The sequence below is a fragment of the Quercus suber genome, unplaced genomic scaffold, assembly GCF_002906115.3.
Source record: "Quercus suber isolate HL8 unplaced genomic scaffold, Cork oak 2.0 scaffold_265, whole genome shotgun sequence".
Taxonomy (NCBI): Eukaryota; Viridiplantae; Streptophyta; class Magnoliopsida; order Fagales; family Fagaceae; genus Quercus; species Quercus suber.
The window spans coordinates 897,591-919,342 of NW_027069721.1; the positions used below are offsets into that span (position 1 = coordinate 897,591).

The following is a 21,752-nucleotide window of genomic DNA, read 5'->3' on the forward strand; positions in this document are numbered from 1 at the left end:
TTATGATAACTTTAGTATTTTCTTTAATTGTTCTTAGTTGATACAATGATCAATATTGTCATTCAAAATTCCCAAGTCCAACCATATATATCTTCTTTGTTATCATGTGATTCATGTGAAGGTTTTTATTTTATTTTATTATAACAAAAAACCAACAAAAATTACTCCTTTATTTTTTAACACAAACATTACTATCTTTAATCACTTTACAATGCACTACTATATGTATTCTAAAAATAGAACGATAAAATCATCCACTAGACGTCACCGACTTTCAAAATTACGAAAAAATATCTCTTTTATTTTCAAGATTTTTTGAGTAAGACTCGTAAAGAAGTAACCGCATGTGATGTTATATTAAAAATTGACTATAGAAAAGAATATATTTAAATGTGAAATATTTCAACTTCAAAGCGGAAAATTAATGAAATATTTTAAATACAGCAAATTCAAATACAAAAATAGAAGTGCATCTTCTAACAACACTTGCATGAGGCCCTAAAAATGAGTTTTTTTTTTTTTTTTTTGGGTAGTTTGATCATTATTCTTTTTTCTTCCAAAGCTTTCTGAAGTTGGCTAGGGTCCCTGTGGATATAGTTTTTAGCTAGAAGCTTATTTGCTATTAAAAGCTTTTTAAAATATAGTTGACTTGGGGGAAAAAAAGACTTTATCCAAAAAAAAAAAAAGGTACGTAAAAAAATAAGTTAAAAAACTATAATAAAAGGTTTTTAATAAAAGCATAGCTAGGTACATTTATGTAGTGACTCTATTTATCAAGAAATTATTAGGTCCTCTAAAAGGACTGCTGATGTGGCATTCTCTGACCTTTCAACCAATAAAATGTTGTTATTTATGAAAATGTGACATCATCTAATAATTTTTATTTTTTATTCCTTATACTGATTATGAAACTCACATACATTTGCATAGATAACATCATTTCATTGATCAGGGAGGACCACAGCAGCAGTTCTCTCAGTGTAAATAATAATTTCTCCTAATATAAAGTAGTAATTTAAAAGAGAAACTTTAAGGATATACACTCACCCTTATTGACACACAATTTCATAACTTGTTGAGTAAATAAGTTATAATTGATGTGTGAAAATTTTGTATTAAAAAGTGATCTTAAATCATCATAACTTATTAGCATAAAATGTTGTGAAAAAAATAAAAATAAAATAAAACTACTATCAATTTTATTACAAAAACTTACAAACCAAAAATGATAAGTAATTTTTTTTAATTAGTAACAATTCAATTTGTAATAATTGTGTAATAAATCTAAGATAATAAATAAATGTTTAAATCATTTTTTTTAACTGATAACAAATCAATTTATAATAATTACATAATAAAATAGGTAATATTTATGACATTACTCACACAAATATATGAAAAGGTGTTGTCTTGTAATGAAAAAAAAAAAAACAAAACAAAAAAAAAAGAAAGAAGAAAAGAAGAACAAAAATAGAAATTAAAGGAAATACTCATAGTTTAAAACTTTAAATGCAAGCAGTACCAATAAGACAGTAACATTAATTAACAGACCATCTCATTTCTCTCTCTTTTTGTCTCTCTCTCTCAAAGACTTTTTGCAGTTAAATTTAAAGGCGCCTTGCGTAGGAGTAGAAATTGCAGAACTCTCAATTTCTTCGTTATCTTCTTTCAGATCTAAGAAACCGATCTCTAGGGTTTCGATTCGCTTCGCTTCGATTCGATTCGGAGCTCCAAAAGCTTAAACCAAAAAATGGCGAAGCCGAGGTACTCGCGGCTACCGGGACGGAAACCGCCGTCGTCGTCATCGTCGACGGTGATGTTTACCATGCTCATCATGTGTACCTTCGTCATTCTCATTCTCCTTGCCCTAGGGATCCTCTCGATTCCAAGCGCTTCCGATTCGCCTAAGGCCAACGATCTCAGCTCCATTGTACACAACACCGTCCACGAGTAAGCTTATTTTCTGAATTTTGATTTATTTGGTTGAATTGAATTGAATTGGAATGGAATGGCAATTCGGTAATTATTGCGATTTGTTTGTGTCATTTTTCTCAGTGTTGTAGAGGAAGGGAGACCAGAGCAGTGGGTTGAAGTGATCTCTTGGGAGCCTAGAGCTTTTGTTTACCACAATTTCTTGGTGAGCTTTTTATTTTATTTTATTTTTGGTGTAATTGAATTGTGTGTGAATAAATAAAGATAAGATTAAGCTGTTAATGTTGATTAATTTTGTTTATATTAATGTTGCATTGTTTATCTTGATTATAACAACTAAGATATGCATCTTTCATGTGAATTGAATTTGAATCTCCAAAATGTTCATGTTCATGTAGTGTAATTTCTGTTTGATTGGGGAAATTGATTCAATTATTCTGTGTTCGATGGCGTTATCTGCATTATATATCAAGGAAGAAGAAAAATATTTGCTAGAAATGCGGTAAAAAACTGCAACTAAAAAGGTCAAACTTAGCTACAGATCTATAGGTGTTGTATGCTATTTGTTGTATTGACCAATAAGAAATATAAACCATGTTATCTTCTCTTAATGACAATTAAATTCAACCATATGACCTATTGGCAATGGCAATACAACCACATGGGTGAATTTAATTGAGGAACCTAATGTATAGAAACTGAGAAACTGTACTATTTGGATCGCTGTCCCACATTGTTTGATGTGGTGCATTTGGCGGGAGAGAAATAACCAGACCTTTGAGGATTCTGGAGAAAAAAAAAACAGCTCCAGATTTTTATACTTTTCTTCTTTAAGACTCTTTTGGATTGGGATGCGGTGTTAGGATATCGTTCTTTTATTATTATTATTATTTTTTTCAGTTCATGATTTAATGGACTCTTGTAATTTTTGCACTTGATTGTACTTTGCCCTTGATGTATACTTCCTGTATACTTAGGTGACACTATTTTTCATTACTTATCCAAAAGAAGAAAAAAAGAAAAAAAAAACTGTTCCAAAGTTTTGTGCCCCAACTGAAAATGGGTTTTTAAGACTTCAATTTTTCAGATTTATATGTGAATTATTGGAAGAACATGTGAAATTCAGTACAAGCAAAGGTGAAAGTCACATCCCAATACATCCAGTAAGAAGGAAAGCCTATTGCATACATACAAATTTAATGTACAAGAATAGTACTCGTTCTACAAGTACACTTGAATTTTTGGGGTCCTTGGGTGTCAACAATTTAGAGAGAAGGGTAGTTCAAGTCATGCAATCTCATGATTTGATTAATATAAAAAATGGAAAACAAGTTATTGTTAGAGTCTGAGCTTATTATGTTGGACGGGGTCATAGGATACATCTGATATGCATTTTTGTTAGATGAGTTTGATTTTGATTGGGCCTTGATATGTGTGATATAAATTTTACCAAATGCTGAATATGGTTAACTAATTTGGGCAGACCCAGGAGGAATGTGAATATCTAATCAGTCTTGCGAAGCCTAACATGCAAAAGTCAACAGTTGTGGATAGTGCAACTGGAAAGAGTAAAGATAGCAGGTCTGCAATCCTAACCATTCTTCTCTCATGCCATCTATGCTTAATCTTGAAGATGGAAGTTTTCCTTATTTAATCTTCATTCCTTTGCCTTTATTATTATTATTTTATTTTTTATTTTAAAATTAGCATCATATGTGTAATATTTTGTTTAAATTCAGGGTTCGTACAAGCTCTGGAACATTTCTGGCAAGAGGACGTGATAAGATTATTAGGAACATTGAGAAAAAGATTGCTGATTTCACCTTTTTACCTATGGGTATGTGGTTTGAACCTCCAATGTTTCTTTATGTTTTTGTTGATCAAAATGGAAGTTTCTTTTTCATCTTTGTTTAAATTCAGAATGAATTTTCCTTGTCTCACTCTTATCTTCTTTCATTATGGTTTACTGTCAAATCCTCAAATTTTAATTTTTTCTCATGTTTCTCTCTTAGACACACCATTTTCTCTTGATGGGAAGGAATTTGGGAATAGTTAATTTTCTTTTTAAAGAATATATATTTCTATTTGAAAACGACAAAGATGGAAATGAATCTTTATCCTCAATATGGTCTATGGAAGAATGAGGGAACAGGAAGGGAAAAAAGTGTGGCTTTTGATTTTTATCAATTATCTGTCTTATATAATTAAGCTGATCATAAACAGATCACGGGGAAGGAGTTCAAGTGCTCCACTACGAAGTTGGACAAAAATATGAGCCTCACTTTGACTACTTCCTTGATGAGTTCAACACTAAAAACGGGGGTCAGCGTATGGCTACAGTACTTATGTATCTGTAAGTAACATAAAATTTCTGCCTTGTAAATTTTTGGAGGCCCAAGTATTTTCTTTCAATAAAGTATCTTCTTTCATAATGGTACAGCTCAGATGTTGAAGAAGGGGGTGAGACTGTGTTTCCTTCGGCCAAGGGGAATATTAGCGCAGTGCCTTGGTGGAATGAGCTATCTGATTGTGGAAAAGAAGGACTTTCTGTTAAACCAAAGATGGGTGATGCTTTGCTTTTCTGGAGCATGAAGCCCGATGCTACTCTAGATCCATCAAGTTTGCACGGTTAGTTATCATTGTTAATCATTCGGATGCTGAAGCACCTAGTTCAGTTTTTCACTTTTCAGTCATTTCCAGGCCAATATGCCTTCATATTTTGAAGGAGTGGCATTTCCCTTGTGTGTGTACTACTGCATTTTATGAGGCACATCCTAATTATCATTTTATTAGTTAATTATTCACAATATGCTGAGTCGTCATTCAATTATTAATGATGAGTTCTATTTTTCTGTTTTGTTCAGGTGGTTGCCCTGTGATCAAGGGGAACAAGTGGTCAGCTACAAAATGGGTGCGAGTAAATGAGTACAAGATTTGAGCATCTGTGTTAAAGGTAATTGTGTATTCCCAGAATAGATAATTAAGAAATCTTTAGTATCTCATTTTTAATTAGCAATTTAGTGGTAATTAGAAATAGAAATAAATATGAGTTGATACACAAGATGTGTTTATTTACAAACATCAAGATATTGATTGTTGCATACATGTAGAGATATTGACATAAAGTGAAGCTGATACGCTGTTGACAAGCATCTGTCAGGATATTCTGTTATCTTGTTTACCTACAATTTACACCATTTTCTTCCTGAAATTAAAAGTGAAACATAAAACTTGAGAATGATAAGCTGGTGTTATAAATGGTTAGGTCCTTCGATAAATTTCTAATTGTCCCAAAAGCATAAGCTATTAGGAAATGATGAATTTATTCATTTAATCTTACACTCTCCTTTAACGAGTGGGCCTAAACTGTCCTTATTAAGCGAGGCCCAACACATGAGAATTTTTTAAATGGGAGGTAAGGTGGAGACCGGGCTTGAACGATGTGACCTCCTGCTTTAATGCCGAGATAAATAATTGATTTTCCCAGAAGGTTCAGGTTAGGAAATTGTGAATTTAATCATGTAATCTAACATCCTTGATGATGGCTAGTGTTTTACAAATGTAAATTCCACAAACAGTTATTTAAAATGAATATCTTGCAAATGACATGCATAGGTTTTAGCTTTTTGGTTGGACTTGAAATTGAGACCAGAAGAATTTTTCAATATTTGATAGGAAAAGTTACTTATCAAAAAAAAATATTTGATAGGAAAAGTTGTGTTTGAATAACTAACAAACTCTAGATTTTAAGTTTAAACTCCTACTGTTATTAGTAAAGCCGCAACTGAAACAACAGGAACAAATATTGATATGGTCTGTATGCTCTTCTAAATATTTATATTAAAGCTTGATGATTTTAGACCATCATGCTAGCTTTCATGCTGATTGATTTTGTGGGCTCTATTTGTAGTTAGTTTATATTTGCATTTCATTTGCTACTAGCCTGGATATGCAGTCAACAATCTATCAATATTTGTACTAGTTTTACTTAACCAAAAAAAGAAAAGAAAAAAAAAGAACTAGTTTTGTGCACCACAGGCTGCAGAAGATAAATATTTGTCAGCTCTGAATATCTGAACACATGCCAGGATTCTCGTAGCTCAATTGGTTGGCACCTCTTGGTGTTTCAAATGAAAACATCCAAGGTTCAAATCTCCGCCCCCAAACCGCCCCCCCCCCCCACCCACCCCCCCAACTATCCAAAGATTATCTGAACACACAAAGTTTTGAGCATACAATTTGTTTTTTTGAAGCTTCTTCTTCTTTTGTAGTTTTAGTTCCTCTACAAGCCCGCTAGTCATACACTAAAGGGCCTGATCAGCAGTTTATCTTAGGCCTTTTTTGAAGCAAATGAAGGATTTTTAATCTGGGGCACTGGAAAATTTTTTGAGCCTTGCATTGCATCTGATATTATTTTAAAAAATTTCTTGTAATTTTGATGCTGGAGACCACTGGATTGATGTCTTGTTTAACTAAAAACAAATAAATAAGAAAGAAAAGCTAAAAAGCCTGGTTATATAGGTAAGTTCTGGCTGCTTAATGTGAGAAGCTGCAATCTTGATAAATGAATCTATTAGTTGAAAAAAAACCAAATCCCTTTTTTAATTGATTTCTTATCTTTTTACATTTTTTTTGTGATATGTTCTTGAATTAGAAATTGCTTGGTCGGTTTAGATTATAATAATATTTATCCTCAATTGAAAACCTTTCAGGTGTCCTTAATGCTTGTTTCTTGGGCAGGTTTAAATGAGTTCTCATCTCATTATTGTACTTTTATCTCTCAGTCAGAGCTCCAGCGCTATTGGGCTTAAAAGTCTCGTATGTAACCTTGTATACCAGCTCGATGCCTTCATGCTATAAATTTGCCATAATTTTGATGTAGTTCCACTTTTTGCTAACTTGCATTTTTTGCTTGTGAGCCCTTTAGATTCTTATGACCACCGATATAATAAAAAAATTAAAATGTTTATGGGGTGTTTAAATCATCAATAGGTTTAGTACATTTGTTGATAAGAAACGTGCCCTTTGTGAAACAGAATATTACAATCAATGAAGATAATCTGCTTTCTTTTATATTTCTTTGGTACATTTATTTCTGTTTGTGAATATATATATATATATAATGTGTTTTCTTTTTATATTTCTTTGGTACATGTATGTCAGTTTGTTACGCCGACTGCCCATTTACTATTGGAATTAGTGCCCTGATAGGACTACCATGACTTTATTTCAAAAAAAAAGAAAAAGAAAAAAAGGACTACCGTGACTTGACCGGTGCCCAGCAATGATGGTTGCGTGATAACTGTTTAAAAACGTGTCTACTGTGTCTTTAGAGGATTGATTTTATAATGGAGATATGCACCTTGTTTCTAGGTACAATGAGAATGTTTTGAAAGATGATGCTGCATGCATCAATGTCTTTTCAAGGAATATTTATCTTAGGAGATAGAGAGCATATGAAACGCCCCCTCACAACGTATGGGTTCCATAGACGTATCGGGTTTACAAAATCAAAACGTGGGGCGATCCATAGATACATTATCCTTTGCAAGGCACTTTATGTCATAAATGAATGAGGTTTGGCAATGGGAAATAATCAAATCAGGTTTGGGTGGGGTAAAATTCTAAACTGCAAGATGCCTCTAATCAATGCAAGCAACGTACTAGGTTGGCCAGCCCGGATTTGATTCACGAAGCTTGATGAGCCTCCTTCCTCATTTTTTTTTTTTTTTAAATTTTTTTTATGCCATAATGGAAAATCTTACGTTAGATTCTTATATGATTCTAAGAGCATCTCTAACCGGAAATTCCATCTTATCATATTTTACCATCTCAAAAAGCTATTTTATCAATTATACAATATCATTTTACAATACACTCATCATCTCAATTTTTATTTTACCATACTACACATTAAAATAATATAAAATAAAATAAAAATAATTCTCAAAGAAACTATTTCTCTATTTCTCTTAATCCTCTCTATTTCTCTTTGATCTCAATCACACCACCCACCTGAATGACCGTATGGGTTCAACTGCACAGAGGACTGATAATATTGAGGACTGATAATATTGCGTTACATCCAACATCAGAGAGGATATACATATTTGCAACATCTCAAAGAAATGACAACTTGGCTCTAACTTGGCCCATGCCACCACAATCCCCTACCCTTGTCACCGCTGCATCACCTGACCCACGCCCACATCAATCACAAACCCACCACCGCTAGGAACCCACACAACTTGCCAATCTCTACCGTTAGAAACCCAAACCAATTGCCAATCTCCACCGCCAGAAACCATAAAAATACCCAGAAAATACCCAAAGAAGACACAGGTGATCTCACGCCGATCTCACACCGATCCACCTAAAGACTATCATGCCGATCTCAGACCATACTTCGGCCAACAGCGAGTCAGAGAGTGAGAGAGGGTAGATGAGAAAAGAGAGATGAAGAAAGAGGGAGACCATCTCAAACTGTTAAAGAGAAGAGAGAGAGAGAGAGAGAGAGAGAGAATAAAAGTTATTAAAAAACTGATACTATAGTGCTACAGTACCATCCTACATTTAGGATGGTACTACAGTAACATTGTAAATTTTTATACAATTCTTCCCATTTGGCCTTCCAACTGTTGAGACAAAATGGTGCTCAATGCTAAATTTTGTGGACATTTGGCATATCCATATCCCATTGTGAATGCTCTAACTATCAAAATTAGCTAGGACTTGCATAGCAATACAAGCTTATAAAAGGTCATTTAATTTGCAGACATATGCTTTTCCTTGGGTTGCTGTGATGATCCCAATTAATTCAAGACACTTAGTAAATTGGCATTTCGAGCCTTTTTTACCTGTAATCAAACTTCAACAGTAAATAAATGGGGAGATCATGATGATGAACACTGAATCAAATACTATTGGGAATTTCGTATTGTAAATGATCCATTCATGTCAAACACTAGGATATTTCCACCAGTTCCTTACATTTTATTCATAAAATTAGCTTAGGATGCTCCAAATTCGAAACAACGTTCCGTGTGTTTCCCAGCCCATATGGATTATTTGGATGGCCAAAAATTAGAGGCAGGCACAAAGCCATCAACATGGCTTGCTGATTCGCGTGGCTAATTCAATGCTTTGCATTGATCAAGTTTCGGATGACATATTGTAAAATCCCTCCATGATCGAAATATGCCAGTTCCACCTGCACGGAAGTAACCGAAACTTTATGTTATTCAACCCCCCTTAAAAAACCATTATGTTTGAATGGAAAATTTTAAGAAACCAGAACTTTCATCTGTGATAAGACAGATAAAAAATGAGAAAAGGGTGGTCTAATCTATTACCTCAGTATCAAATCTTAATGTACACGTGAATGATTTGCCATTGTCAGTCACCACTGTGACGTCTTGACCTGGTCTAATTTCATTCACACTGCTTGGAAGATCGATGGTATATTGTTCCTGGCCAGTCAACCCAAGAGTGTCGGCATCCTCCCCAGCCTTAAAACATAGTGGAATGACACCCATGCCCACCAAATTACTGCGATGAATACGCTCAAAGCTCTTTGCTATCACTGCTTTCACTCCCTGGGGACAATTATCATTTAAAGCCATCATATTAAAGCCGAAACAAACTGAAAAATTTATTTTCAGCCTGTAAACAAAATGGAAATTGCATGAAATGAAATACTATATAAGGTGTACCAGTAGCATTGGTCCCTTGGCAGCCCAATCACGAGAACTTCCACTCCCATACTCAGCACCAGCCAGAATTATCGTATCATTCCCTTCACTCTTGTACTTCTGTAAATAAAAAGAATTTAAAAAACCAATGCACATGTTTATGAATTCTTACAGGAGTGCTTCATAAAGTAATAAGGAAAAAACTAGGGCAGCAATCAAAAGAATTAAATTAAAACAGTTTCTAGGCAGATTTACAAAACTCAACAGGGTGTTAAAGAGTATCCAGCACATGGACAACCATACAATGAATGAAATTCCTTAATAAACATCACTGGTTAACCTAGGATTCAGTGACAAACCCATGTATCACAACTAAATGACTTATAATCCTACATGAAAATTTAAGTTAGTTTGGATGGCACCAATGTTGGAGCATACATAGGGCAATAATTAATAATTTTAAACATTTCATTACCATCTGTTCCTTTCAATATTTCTGTTCATGAATCAGAGGCTAAATATCATTTATTAACAACCATATGTAAAAGGTGAGCTTAGAGGAAATTACCATAGCAGCATCAAATACAGAGAGTTTCTCGCCAGTTGGAATATGAATGGTTTTTGGTCCAACTTCTCCTTTCAATAGTTTATTGACAATGCGAATATTGGCAAAAGTGCCCCTTGCCATCACCTCATCATTACCACGGCGACTTCCATAAGAGTTGAAATCTCTCCTATCAACCCCGCGTTCCAGAAGGTATCTGGCTGCTGGACTGTCTCTGTGGATGCTACCAGCTGGTGAGATGTGGTCAGTCGTAATGCTATCGCCAAAGTTGAGCAAGCAGTAAGCATTCTTTACTCCATGAGGGCCTGGAGGAGACATACTCATATCTGCAAAGTATGGTGGCTCGTGTATGTAAGTTGATTTTGGGTCCCAGGCATAGAGAGTGCCAGAAGGTACTGATAATTGATTCCACATGGGATTTCCCTTTGTGATTGCCTCATATGTAGCTCTAAACATATCAGGCAGCACACTCGATTGTACAGCCTGAAGAAAGGATTTGAAAGAAGAAAAATAAGAATGCTAATGATCTTTAAATCTGGATGTAAAAGTCATACTTAAGCAGGTTGAACAACTCACATTTGCTACTTCTTCATTGGATGGCCAAATGTCCCTGAAAAATATCTTCTTTCCATCTTTCCCCAACCCGATTGGTTCTGTTTCAAAATCAATATTTACCTGCACCATTGTCCCCAAATGAGAGATACTCTCAAGTGCACATGTTTGCAAAGATACGCAAAGATACAAGCAACATACCGTCCCAGCAAGAGCATATGCAACCACAAGTGGAGGAGAACCAAGATAATTAGCCCTTGTTAAAGGATGCACACGACCCTCAAAATTCCTATTTCCAGACAATACAGCTGCCGCTACAATATCTGGAATTATGCACAAGATCAACAACTTAACCTTGAAAAACTCTTATGGATGGCATCCAAACAAGCTCTAAGCACAACAAAATATATACCATTTTCAGTAATTGCTGATGCCACAGCTTCATCAAGATCTCCTGAATTTCCAATGCATGTTGTGCAACCATACCCAACTATATGAAACCCTAGCTGATTTAAATACTTCTGCAAGTCACTGCAGACACAATATGACTCAGGAATTATGCATATGGATGTGCGTGAGCGTATTCTGAAAATGGAATTTTAAATCACCTAAACAGTACCTCTTTAGCAAGTATTTGGTTACAACACCAGAACCTGGAGCAAGACTTGTCTTAATCCATGGCTTCACCTGATAAAAGATATATCACCATATGTAAGTGCAAAACAATTGATATAAAATGCACACTCAAATACTCATTGCTTTGCCTTCAACAATTTCTTTTGATTTACTTGTAATTGTTTCTAGTACCTTTTGTTCATTATCGTGAACATGAAGTACTTTTATTACTTATAAAACTTCTATAAATTATCAAAAAAGGAAAAGAAAAATCTTAAATGCAAAACTTCACGTGATTGAACAACAAAGCAGACAAAAAAAATATCCAACCAACATCATCAGTCACATGGTATTCCAAATAGACATATGGAGTCTTTTAGCATATCTCATGCTATCCCACACTGAGTGCTTGCTAATGCAGTTCATCTAACACAAAATTTATTAACTGAGTATCTCTTCAGACATATCTTCTTATTGAATCTTGCATACTTTCTTTTCTTATTACCCATAAGGACAACTACTGTAGGGGAATATGAAGAGGCACAAAAAGGTAGAGACATCTAACCTCCAATCCAAGTTCACAGGCTTTCTTCGCAACCAGTGCAGCTCCAAGCATTACACTAGGATTAGAAGTATTTGTGCAACTAGTGATAGCAGCAATAACAACATCCCCATGCCTAAGCTGTGCTGGGGTCCCATGAAATGTGAACTCTGCAACTTTCTTTTGAGATTCCTTCGGTACAGCAAAACCCTGTTATATATCATGCAAGAAAAGTAAGCACAAAGAGAAGAGGGAGGCAGTGGTAACTGTTATATTAATTAACAGCAGTCATTAAGTAACAGTCCCATGGTAACACACTATGTGCATGTATAAATACCCAATTCACCAGACAGAAAATAATAAAGGAAACATGCAGATGCTAGCACAAAGCCAAAAGTACAAGAAGGAAAGAAATCATTGACAACAAAGTAATGGATTGTCCCCAGAAATTGAAAAACAGATATGAATCACATTATTAGGGGAAGGTGAATGCATCAAGCTCTGATGCTTCTCCTTTATAGATTCACAATATGCCACTTCTTCTGCAGCAAGTCTAAAAATAAAAAAACATTGCTAACCATTTTTAGGTAAAACTGAGAATTCCATGTGGACTGGGCCTAATATGGAAGTGACATCCTGGAACCACCCCATTAGTAGATTGTTATTATTATAAATATACTGATTATATTCATCTTCGTGTTACTATTGGACTGAGACATTTATGATCTTTCTCAAGTATTTGTTTTATATACTTCCTATCCTTAACATAATCTTAGAAAAGAGGATACATTTACTTATGTTCTTTTCAATTTTGAAGCTATGGACATAATATAGTATTTCTTAACACTCAATGTAGAATGATATTTTTCTCCAATATTTATAGTTTTTTTTTTTCTCATGCAATGTTTGGCAGTGGCAGAACAAAATTCTGGAATACACTTGAGTAGTCCCACACAACTACGCACTTGGCAGCTTAATGACCCTGACAATTAACCACGATTTTCTAAAAGTTTGAAATAGGTCCTACCTTGAAACCAACTCTATTATCTAAGCATCCTTGCCAGTCCGCTTTCATTTCTTTTAGAGGAACTCGATCATGCGGCCTGCAAAGAATCTGATTTTGAGTGGCAAATCATGGAAGATTGAAAATAGTACAGTTCATATTAAGTGTGTGACTGGAAGTTAAAAAATATTTTGTAAAATGTACCTCTTTGGACCAGATATACAAGGGTCAACATCTTCAAGATTAAGCACTAGATAAGAGGAGTAAACTCTCTCAACTTGGGGCTGAGTTCAGGCAGCAGATTTATAGTCAGAACCCATGTTATTGTATACACTGCAGGAATGTTGTGTCTAATATAAGTTGTATGCATACCTCGCTATAGTCCACAAACATCTTATTAGCCCGTAAATAGGATTCAATCGTAGCAATCTGCATGAGAATTTACAAGTTAATTTATGTCGAAAAGGAAATAACAATAAAATGATTCAATGATGTCTTACAGTGTCATCACTTCTGCCAGTCAATTTCAGATATTGCAGAGTAACATGATCCACAGGAAAGAAGCCCATGGTTGCACCATACTCAGGAGACATATTGGCAATAGTGGCACGGTCTGCTAGTGACAATTCACTCATGCCTTGCCCTGCATAAGGGAGTAAAGGCCAACATCTACTGTTAGATAGATTGGCAAAACAGACAATAATGACCACCAAAATTGCTAAAATAGAACTTGAACATAATTAATTTAATGGGTTTACCATAGAACTCCACAAACTTGCCAACAACTCCATGCTTCCTAAGCATTTGAGTTACTGTCAAAACCAAGTCGGTTGCCGTCACACCTTCTCTCAGTTTTCCTAATAATTTAAACCCCACCACACCAGGCAGGACCATGCTCATGGGCTGCATAAAAATGAAAACTATAAAAATAATATTTGCACTGAAGAAAGAAGTGCAATTAGACAAAACTCGAGGAGCATTTGCAAATATATGTGTTTGTGTTCATGAATTATTTCAATATAGGCAACAAAAGAGTTGATATCTACAAGAATATTGCAGAAAGTAACAAATTTGTGTTATTTAAACATTCAAACAAAGAAACATTCCATTTTCCAGCTCCAATAACGAGATACAGTCATACAGAATTACTTGTCAAACTCTTTTTTACCTGGCCAAGCATAGTAGCTTCTGCTTCTATCCCGCCAACTCCCCATCCAGCAACACCCAATCCATCTATCATAGTTGTGTGTGAATCTGTTCCAACAACACTATCAGGGTAAAGCATGCCATCTGTGTTGAAGACGACTCTGCCAAGGTATTCAAGATTGACCTGTAATCAACATCACAAACCTCAAAGTCACTGCAAGATTACAGGAATTGCAGAAAGATACCAGAAATTGATCTTCACAAACCTAACAGACCACATATCATAACAAGATGCATCTATAGCAAAGCAGTACCAAGTGCACTCCTCAAATGATGCAATTACCTGGTGAACTATCCCTGATCCAGGAGGAACAACGAGCATGTTATGAAATGCATTTGAACCCCATTTGAGAAAACCAAATCTCTCATTGTTTCGCTGGAATTCAAATTCCATATTTTTTTGCACCGCATTTTCTGATTTTGCCACATCAACCTGAACCGAGTGATCAATGACGAGATCTACAGGAACCTGCATTTACAAAATGTTTATATTACCATCTCTAAAACATGTTCACCACTACACCAAATCAATCTATATAGCCTTGTATTGATTGGCATTTTCCCATAAACACAAAACCAAAGGAAAAAATAAATAAAACGGAAGCTTTAAACAAATAGAGAACTAGATATGCCAATCTGAGTCAATCCATGGGTAACTCACCAAAGGGTTAATTTTATTAGAATCACCACCAAGCCTGTTCATAGCATCTCGCATGCAAGCAAGATCAACAACAGCAGGTACCCCAGTGAAATCCTGAGCACAGATATACATCACAATGATGTCAACCTTTCATAGACAACATTCCCCAATATCTCATAAAACAAGATCAAATCACTACTCATAGCTCACCTGCAAAAGCACTCTAGCAGGCTTGAATGGGATTTCAACCTGTTTGGGAGCAGAGTTCTCCCAATCAATAATCTTCTCAACATCCTTACTCTTAACCTGAAACTCATCGCAATTACGAATTGCCGATTCGAGAAGTATCTTAATAGAGTAAGGAAGTTTATCTGCAACACAAACATCAATCGAATCATCAAAAGTCTAAAAATCTACACCAAACAGGCAACACCATTCCACGGAAAAAATAAATCAATTAATAGTTTTAATTAAAAATCACTTAACGCCAATTACAATAAATATCAGTTTAACTAGGCATTAATATCAAATTTTTTGGGGTCGGCTAATGCCGTTTACAATAAATATTAGTATAATTACAAAATAGTTCTTAACATTTCCATCTAAACTCTCATATTGATCACAACATTTTGAGCAGGATTATTATATCATTACTAAAATAATAAAATCCAATACATTCATATTATAATATGTATAATCATTTGTAATTGATCTACTATACCTAACGTATTAATTAATTAACCTAACGTAAAGAAATTTAAATTAAATCATTACTGAGAGCTACAAAAACAAAAACAAAACGCTACTACTACCAGTCCAACGGATCAATTAGCCTAAGAGTACCATAAACCATAAGATCTTACATTGATTTTCCTAGCAATTCTCTCAGTAACCAAACGGAAATACTACTAACCGATCCTCGGATCATTGAGAGCGGTCAAGCTGTAGTACTTGCCGAATTCACCACCGCCTGGCTTCTCGAGCGTCTTCAATATGCTCTTGAATGGATTCTCACTAGCTGCGATCATCACCATCAACAACCAAACAAATCAAACTCGCAAATCAAAACCACATCAGATTCAAAAACAAAAAACAAACAAAAAAAATCCGAAAGAAACTTCTGCGATTCAAAATGAAATTAATCCAAACCTTTTCCATTACATATAAATAAAAAACAAAACAAAAAAAATCCGAAAGAAACTTTTGCGATTCGAAATTAAAATCAAATACGAATTGAAAACAATCTGAACCTTTCCATTAGATTTAAACTAATAAGAATTTGAGAAAAAGATCGAAGTGAAGGATACGAAAAGATTACCCATGGTGACGATTGGATCTTCGAGTTTCACTCAGAGAGAGAGAGAGAGAGAGAGATCTAGAGAAAGAAGGTTCTAGAGAGAGAGAGTAGAGCTTGACGTTGAGACGGTTTTGTTTGTCCTAATATATATATATAGTGATTTGTGAGTGAGTTAGAAATCTGAACTTCTCTGAACTCTGAAATGTTGTTGTTATTTGCTCAGAGAGTGTGAGATAAGGGTGAGGCTATGCTGAAATAATGTTGTTGCAGTTGTTGAAGGGAAAAAATGTTAGGGTGAGGTGAGTATCTTTTTTGGGTTCATGAGATTTTGCCTTTTTCCTTTTGGACCTTTCGCATATTCCTTCTTTCACTTGACGCTTTGAAACCCTACCTACCACTTATTACGCTCGTATCGAACACTTTTTTTTAGCTGCATATTCTTTTAGCGCCATGTGACCCTTTTCAATCTCCAAATCATACTATATACACTGTATGTTTGTATTTTTTATTATATTTTTATAATAGGTAATACTAACGAGGGTTCTGTTAATAATTTATTTTAGGAAAGTTTTGATATTACTTTTATGAAAAATGAAAAAAGTTGTCAAAATATTTTTTTTTTTTTCATTTCTCACAAAAACTTTCTTTAAATAGATTCTTAACTAGTGTCCTAAATGCACTTTTTAGTATTTCCCTTTTATAATTATAGTGTATAAAATATGTCAAAGTCTTGTATCTGAATTGGCACATCTCATGTATAAAGTGTTTAGAGGTCTAGAGGAGAGCATGTTGTAATTATCTCTAAAAGAAAAGTAGTGTATAAAATATATGTTAAATGTTTTTTTTTTTAATTTTATATATACTATACTTATACAAAAACATTTTGACAATTAAGCTTGGTGTTAAAGTCTCTAATGGGGGGTTTTAGTTAGTTCAATTGATAAAGTCTTTGATAGTTGAATAAGAGATTCGAGGTTCAATCTCTGTCTTTACCGAAAACTGATTGGTATTTTGGTTTGATGATAAAGACCTATTTCATTTTTTTTTTTTTTTTTTTGAACACTAATCAAGCTAAACGCAACTCGTGGATGTAGAGCACAGGGTTCATGCTATTTTTAACTTGACAATCACATCTTCAGGAAACCAACTAATTTGTTAATTTATTGGCCAAATTTGGTGCCTCTTAACGTACTGAATCTACCGATCATGTTATTTTTGCCAACCTACCATTTGTGGTATGGAGAATTTATTGGCTTTGGATAAGTTTGAGTTATTTTGTAACAAAATAATTAGTATGTAATGAAGTCGTTTTATATAAAAAATAAAAATGAATAAGAACCTAAATGCTTTTCAAAGTTGCCAAAAATAATCAATATTTTTAATTTATTTATGTATTTTCATAATTTTATTATGAGATTGAATTTTCTTGATAGTTTTTATAATTAAATGAGTAGATATTGTTGTCATATATAATAGATATTTATGTATTCATATTAGATTTCATATAAATTAAAGTAAAATTATTTTAAATTATATTAATATGAAACAATAAACACCATTTGTTATTTTGTCTTTTCCCAGTCAAGTACGTGAATGAAAGAATATATTAAATATCATCTTATTCATTCATTTTTATATTTTTTAATTAAAAATACAAAAAAAATAAGAGCATAAAAATCTAATAAATACTCAATTAGTTGATTTATTATAACATCTTATAAAATTATATTAAGGCAACGTAAATATACTAATAAATAAGAATATATCCCATAAAAATTTAGAATATAATAAAAATAATAACTTAACAAATATAATAGTTCTTTTAGGCCCAATTTTTTTGTTCAAATATGATATGCAACTGTAAATTTTTTTAATTTCAATTTTATATGTCATATTTAAAAATAATTTTTTTTTTTTATAATTTTGACTTGAATGAACTATGAATATTACTAATAATGTTTGAAATTTAATTTCAATATTTATTACCCAAAATGTGAGGACTAGTGAGAGTTGCGTGTGTGTGTGCGCACGAGCACATGTGCACATGCGTGTGAGCGTGCATTTGTGTGTGCATGTTGAAAACTAGTGAAGAGTTTATTATTATGATCCTAACAAAAGAATTGGACATGGAGGTTCACGGTCAACCTACCTAATTATTCACTATAAATTGTGAGGATAATTATAATATACACAAAAATTTATAAATAGCTTACAATTAACATCTTCTCAAAAAAAAAAAAAAAACTTCATTCAATATAAATTTGTACTATCAAATTATCCATCATTGTCTAAATCAATGTCCAAATTATCAATATATAAATTTCGAATCATGGTGATAATCTTTTTTTCTTTTTCTTTTTCTTTCTTTTTGTTTTTGAGAAGACCATTAATCTATTAATTAGGACAAAAGAGAAAGGGAGGAGAATGGTGGCTTAGACTCTTCCCCTCTTTTTGCCTCTTATTCCAGCCAAAACATAAGATTAGACGTTGATTTAAACGGTATGTTAGATATTGCAAATTAATTTCAAATTATAATATTAATAATAGAATTTTGAAGTTTAGAATTTTTTTTTGTTGCTAAATTGAAGTTTAGAATATAGATTACAAAGGATCATTAATAATTTATTATGGTGAATAACTATAATTAACTTTGTATTATAAATTATATAAGGTTTTATATAGATTATAAAACCTTGCAATAGGATTTGTTGAGAAGGAAAAAACGATGAAAAACTTAGGGCACGTTTGGTACACTGTAATGATTATTACATGGGAATAGAAATAAGTATTACAAGGAATACATTAAGTTGGTTGCTCATTTTAGTTGGGATGGCCCTTAAGTTATGAAAGTAGAAATAGCTCTGAACCCTCCCATCTTTCTTGAATATAATTATTATTAATATAAAAAAAAAAACTTAGGAAATCTGATTTTATTTTTATTTTTACTTTTTTTGTTTTATATTTTAATGGAATGTTAGAACTTATTATTATTAATTTGATAAAGTTTTAACACATGACGTCCGCTTTTGATAATTACCCTTCTTATCATCAGATCGAACCTCAAATCTCTTATTCATCTGTCAAAGACTTTACTAGTTGAGTTAATTGAAATCTACTTTTAAATTATTATTATGGCCCATTAGATGTGATACAATCTTTTTTCTTTTTTGATGAGATGTGATACAATCTTCTTTTATTATGGCCCATTAGATGTGATACAATCTACTTTTAAATTATTATTATGGCCCATTAGACGTGACACAATCTTCTTCCATTTAGACACCTGCTCTCTAATTGTTAATATAAGACTATCCTAATACCATTTTTGTCTAATGTATATGGCCCACTAACCTAAGACAAAAGGAAATGTACATAGACCCGTATATAAGGCCCTACAATAAATGACAACTTTTGATGATTGCTCTCTTTATTATTAAATCATGACATCAATTGATTTTTTGTATAGGCAGTAATCGAACCCTAGATTTTTTATTCAATCATAAGAAATTTTACCAGTAACTAGAACTCACTTTTTTTTTTTGAGAAATAATTACAACATGCTGCTAACCCCGCAGTTCGAACCCTTTCTCTCCTAAACCCCCAAGCACTTTGTGCATGAAGAGGTGCCAATTCAGCTACAAGACTTTTGACAACTAGAACTCACTTTTGAACTTATTATTAGGGCCATTAGATGTGATACAATTTTTTTTGTTGATGAGATGTGATACCATCTTATTACATTTAAATACCTGCTCTCTAATTATTAATATGAGACTCTATCTTAATACTATTTTTGTCCAATGTATATGGCCCGCTGACCCAAAATGAAAAGAAAAGAAAAGAACATAGGCCCGCATATGAGGCCCTACAAGATAATTCAGGCCAGTGACTGTGACAATCCTTATAACTCACGCCCTATCTTATAAATAGGATTCAGATAAAATTTAGGCCAAGAGGACGACATTGTCAAATCAAACTGTGTTCTATGATTCTATCTTAATGCTACACTTCCTCCTTTCCTAGTCCCTATTCAATCTAGCAAAATAGTGTTATTTTATTTGCAGCAGCTTTAACGATAAATCAAAGACTTTGGTGAAAATTTATGGTATGCTTTCAGTGCTTTGAAGAACAATATCTAACCGGGTGAGTTTGTGTCAAGTGTCCAGTGAAATTGGACACACTGAGATATGGACATGTGTCTAATTCTATTTTCATACTATACTTCCATCCTTGCTAGTCCCATCACAATTCTACCAAAATGGTGTTATTTACAGCAACTAGAATGGTAAATCAAAGAGTTTCGTGATAATTTTAGGTCCACTTTGAAGAACAATGTCTCAGCAAGTAATAATGTCTTTCTTAGTCAACTGCAACTTAAACAGTAAACTAAATATGAGAAACTATTGGGCTTTGTGGAGCCTAGTTTATTTTTGGCCCGTTTTGTAGCTCATTGTAACCCTATAAGCACGATATAAAAGCCGCTTTTATAATTAGGGTTTGTGACTACTACTGTTGTTGTGTTTTTAGAGAGAGAGAAAAACACTGTTGCCGCACTTTATATTTTTTCTTGATAATAGTGAAATCCCTGCAACTCTGTGAATGTAGGCAAATTGCCGAACCACTTAAATACTGTCTTGTGCATGTGATTATTTTTCTTTGACGTGTGTTTTCTCTATTTTTTTTTTTTTGTTTCTTACAGGTTGGAATTTAGGTTGAATTTCCAACAACTGGTATCAGAGCCTAGGGTTAGGTTTGAGTGGGAGCAATGGCAGAGGAAGCAAGAAAGGCGTCTGGAATAAAAAAGTTTGATGGCACAGACTTCGCATATTGGAGGATGCAGATTGAAGATTATCTTTATGGGAGGAAATTGCATCTGCCTTTTTTGGGGACAAAACCTGAGGCTATGAAGGCTGATGAATGAGCTCTTCTTGACAGACACGTACTGGGAGTTATTAGGTTAACTCTGTCTAGGTCTGTTGCACACAATGTTGTGAAGGAGAAGACCACAATAGATCTGATGAAGGCTTTGTCTGGTATGTATGAAAAGCCATCAGCAAATAACAAGGTGCATCTGATGAAGAAACTATTCAATTTGAAGATGGCAGAGAATGCATCAGTAGCACAACATCTGAACGAATTTAACACTATCACAAATCAATTGTCGTTTGTAGAAATTGATTTTGATGATGAGATTCGTGCTCTGATCGTCTTGGCTTCTTTACCAAACAGTTGGGAGGCAATGAGGATGGCAATAAGTAATTCTACAAGAAAGGAAAAGCTCAAGTATAATGATATTCGAGATTTAATTCTGGTTGAGGAGATTCGTAGAAGAGATGCAGATGAAACCTCAGGATCTGGTTCTGCCCTGAACCTTAAGACAAGAGGCAGAGGTAATAACAGAAATTCAAATCGGGGTAGATCAAAATCCAGAAATTCTAATAGGAACAGAAGTAAATCTAGATTAGGCCAACAAGTACAATGCTGGAATTGTAGGAAAACAGGTCACTTTAGGAACTAATGCAAAAATCCTAAAAAGATGAAGGAAGATGATTCTGCTAATACTGTAACAGAAGAGGTATAGGATGCATTACTTCTTGCAGTAGACAGTCCACTTGATGATTGGGTTTTGGACTCAGGAGCTTCATTTCATACCACTCCACACCGAGAAATCATACAGAATTATGTTGTAGGTGATTTTGGTAAGGTGTAT

At 33.7% G+C, this 21,752-nt stretch overlaps 2 protein-coding genes across 4 annotated transcripts; one reads left to right on the forward strand and one right to left on the reverse strand.

The window, feature by feature from the left end:
- Positions 1-1,525: 1,525 nt before the first annotated feature.
- Positions 1,526-7,005, forward strand: LOC112022801 (probable prolyl 4-hydroxylase 10). 2 transcript variants are annotated; one of them, XM_024055425.2, is made up of 8 exons: positions 1,526-1,950; positions 2,056-2,137; positions 3,416-3,513; positions 3,672-3,769; positions 4,156-4,285; positions 4,373-4,560; positions 4,797-4,885; positions 6,645-7,005. In XM_024055425.2, the coding sequence occupies exons 1-7, from the start codon at positions 1,751-1,753 to the stop codon at positions 4,868-4,870; spliced, it is 870 nt and encodes a 289-aa protein (XP_023911193.1). In that variant the 5' UTR covers positions 1,526-1,750; the 3' UTR covers positions 4,871-4,885; positions 6,645-7,005. The 2 variants fall into 2 exon arrangements, with proteins under 2 accessions (XP_023911193.1, XP_023911192.1); XM_024055424.2 differs by having other exon boundaries at positions 1,527-1,950; positions 6,673-7,005.
- Positions 7,006-8,828: 1,823 nt separating this feature from the next.
- Positions 8,829-16,372, reverse strand: LOC112022786 (aconitate hydratase 1). Of its 2 annotated transcripts, XM_024055413.2 has the most exons (20): positions 16,064-16,372; positions 15,659-15,763; positions 14,956-15,116; positions 14,767-14,859; positions 14,389-14,574; positions 14,068-14,229; positions 13,658-13,802; positions 13,400-13,542; positions 13,272-13,328; positions 13,104-13,183; positions 12,924-12,999; positions 11,921-12,106; positions 11,360-11,427; positions 11,153-11,271; positions 10,942-11,063; positions 10,765-10,863; positions 10,192-10,671; positions 9,645-9,743; positions 9,285-9,527; positions 8,829-9,142 (listed from the first exon to the last, which is right to left on the reverse strand). In XM_024055413.2, the coding sequence occupies exons 1-20, from the start codon at positions 16,065-16,067 to the stop codon at positions 9,068-9,070; spliced, it is 2,703 nt and encodes a 900-aa protein (XP_023911181.1). In that variant the 5' UTR covers positions 16,068-16,372; the 3' UTR covers positions 8,829-9,067. The 2 variants fall into 2 exon arrangements, with proteins under 2 accessions (XP_023911181.1, XP_065637463.1); XM_065781391.1 differs by lacking the exons at positions 15,659-15,763; positions 16,064-16,372 and adding an exon at positions 15,609-15,628.
- Between the last annotated feature and the right edge of the window lie 5,380 nt (positions 16,373-21,752).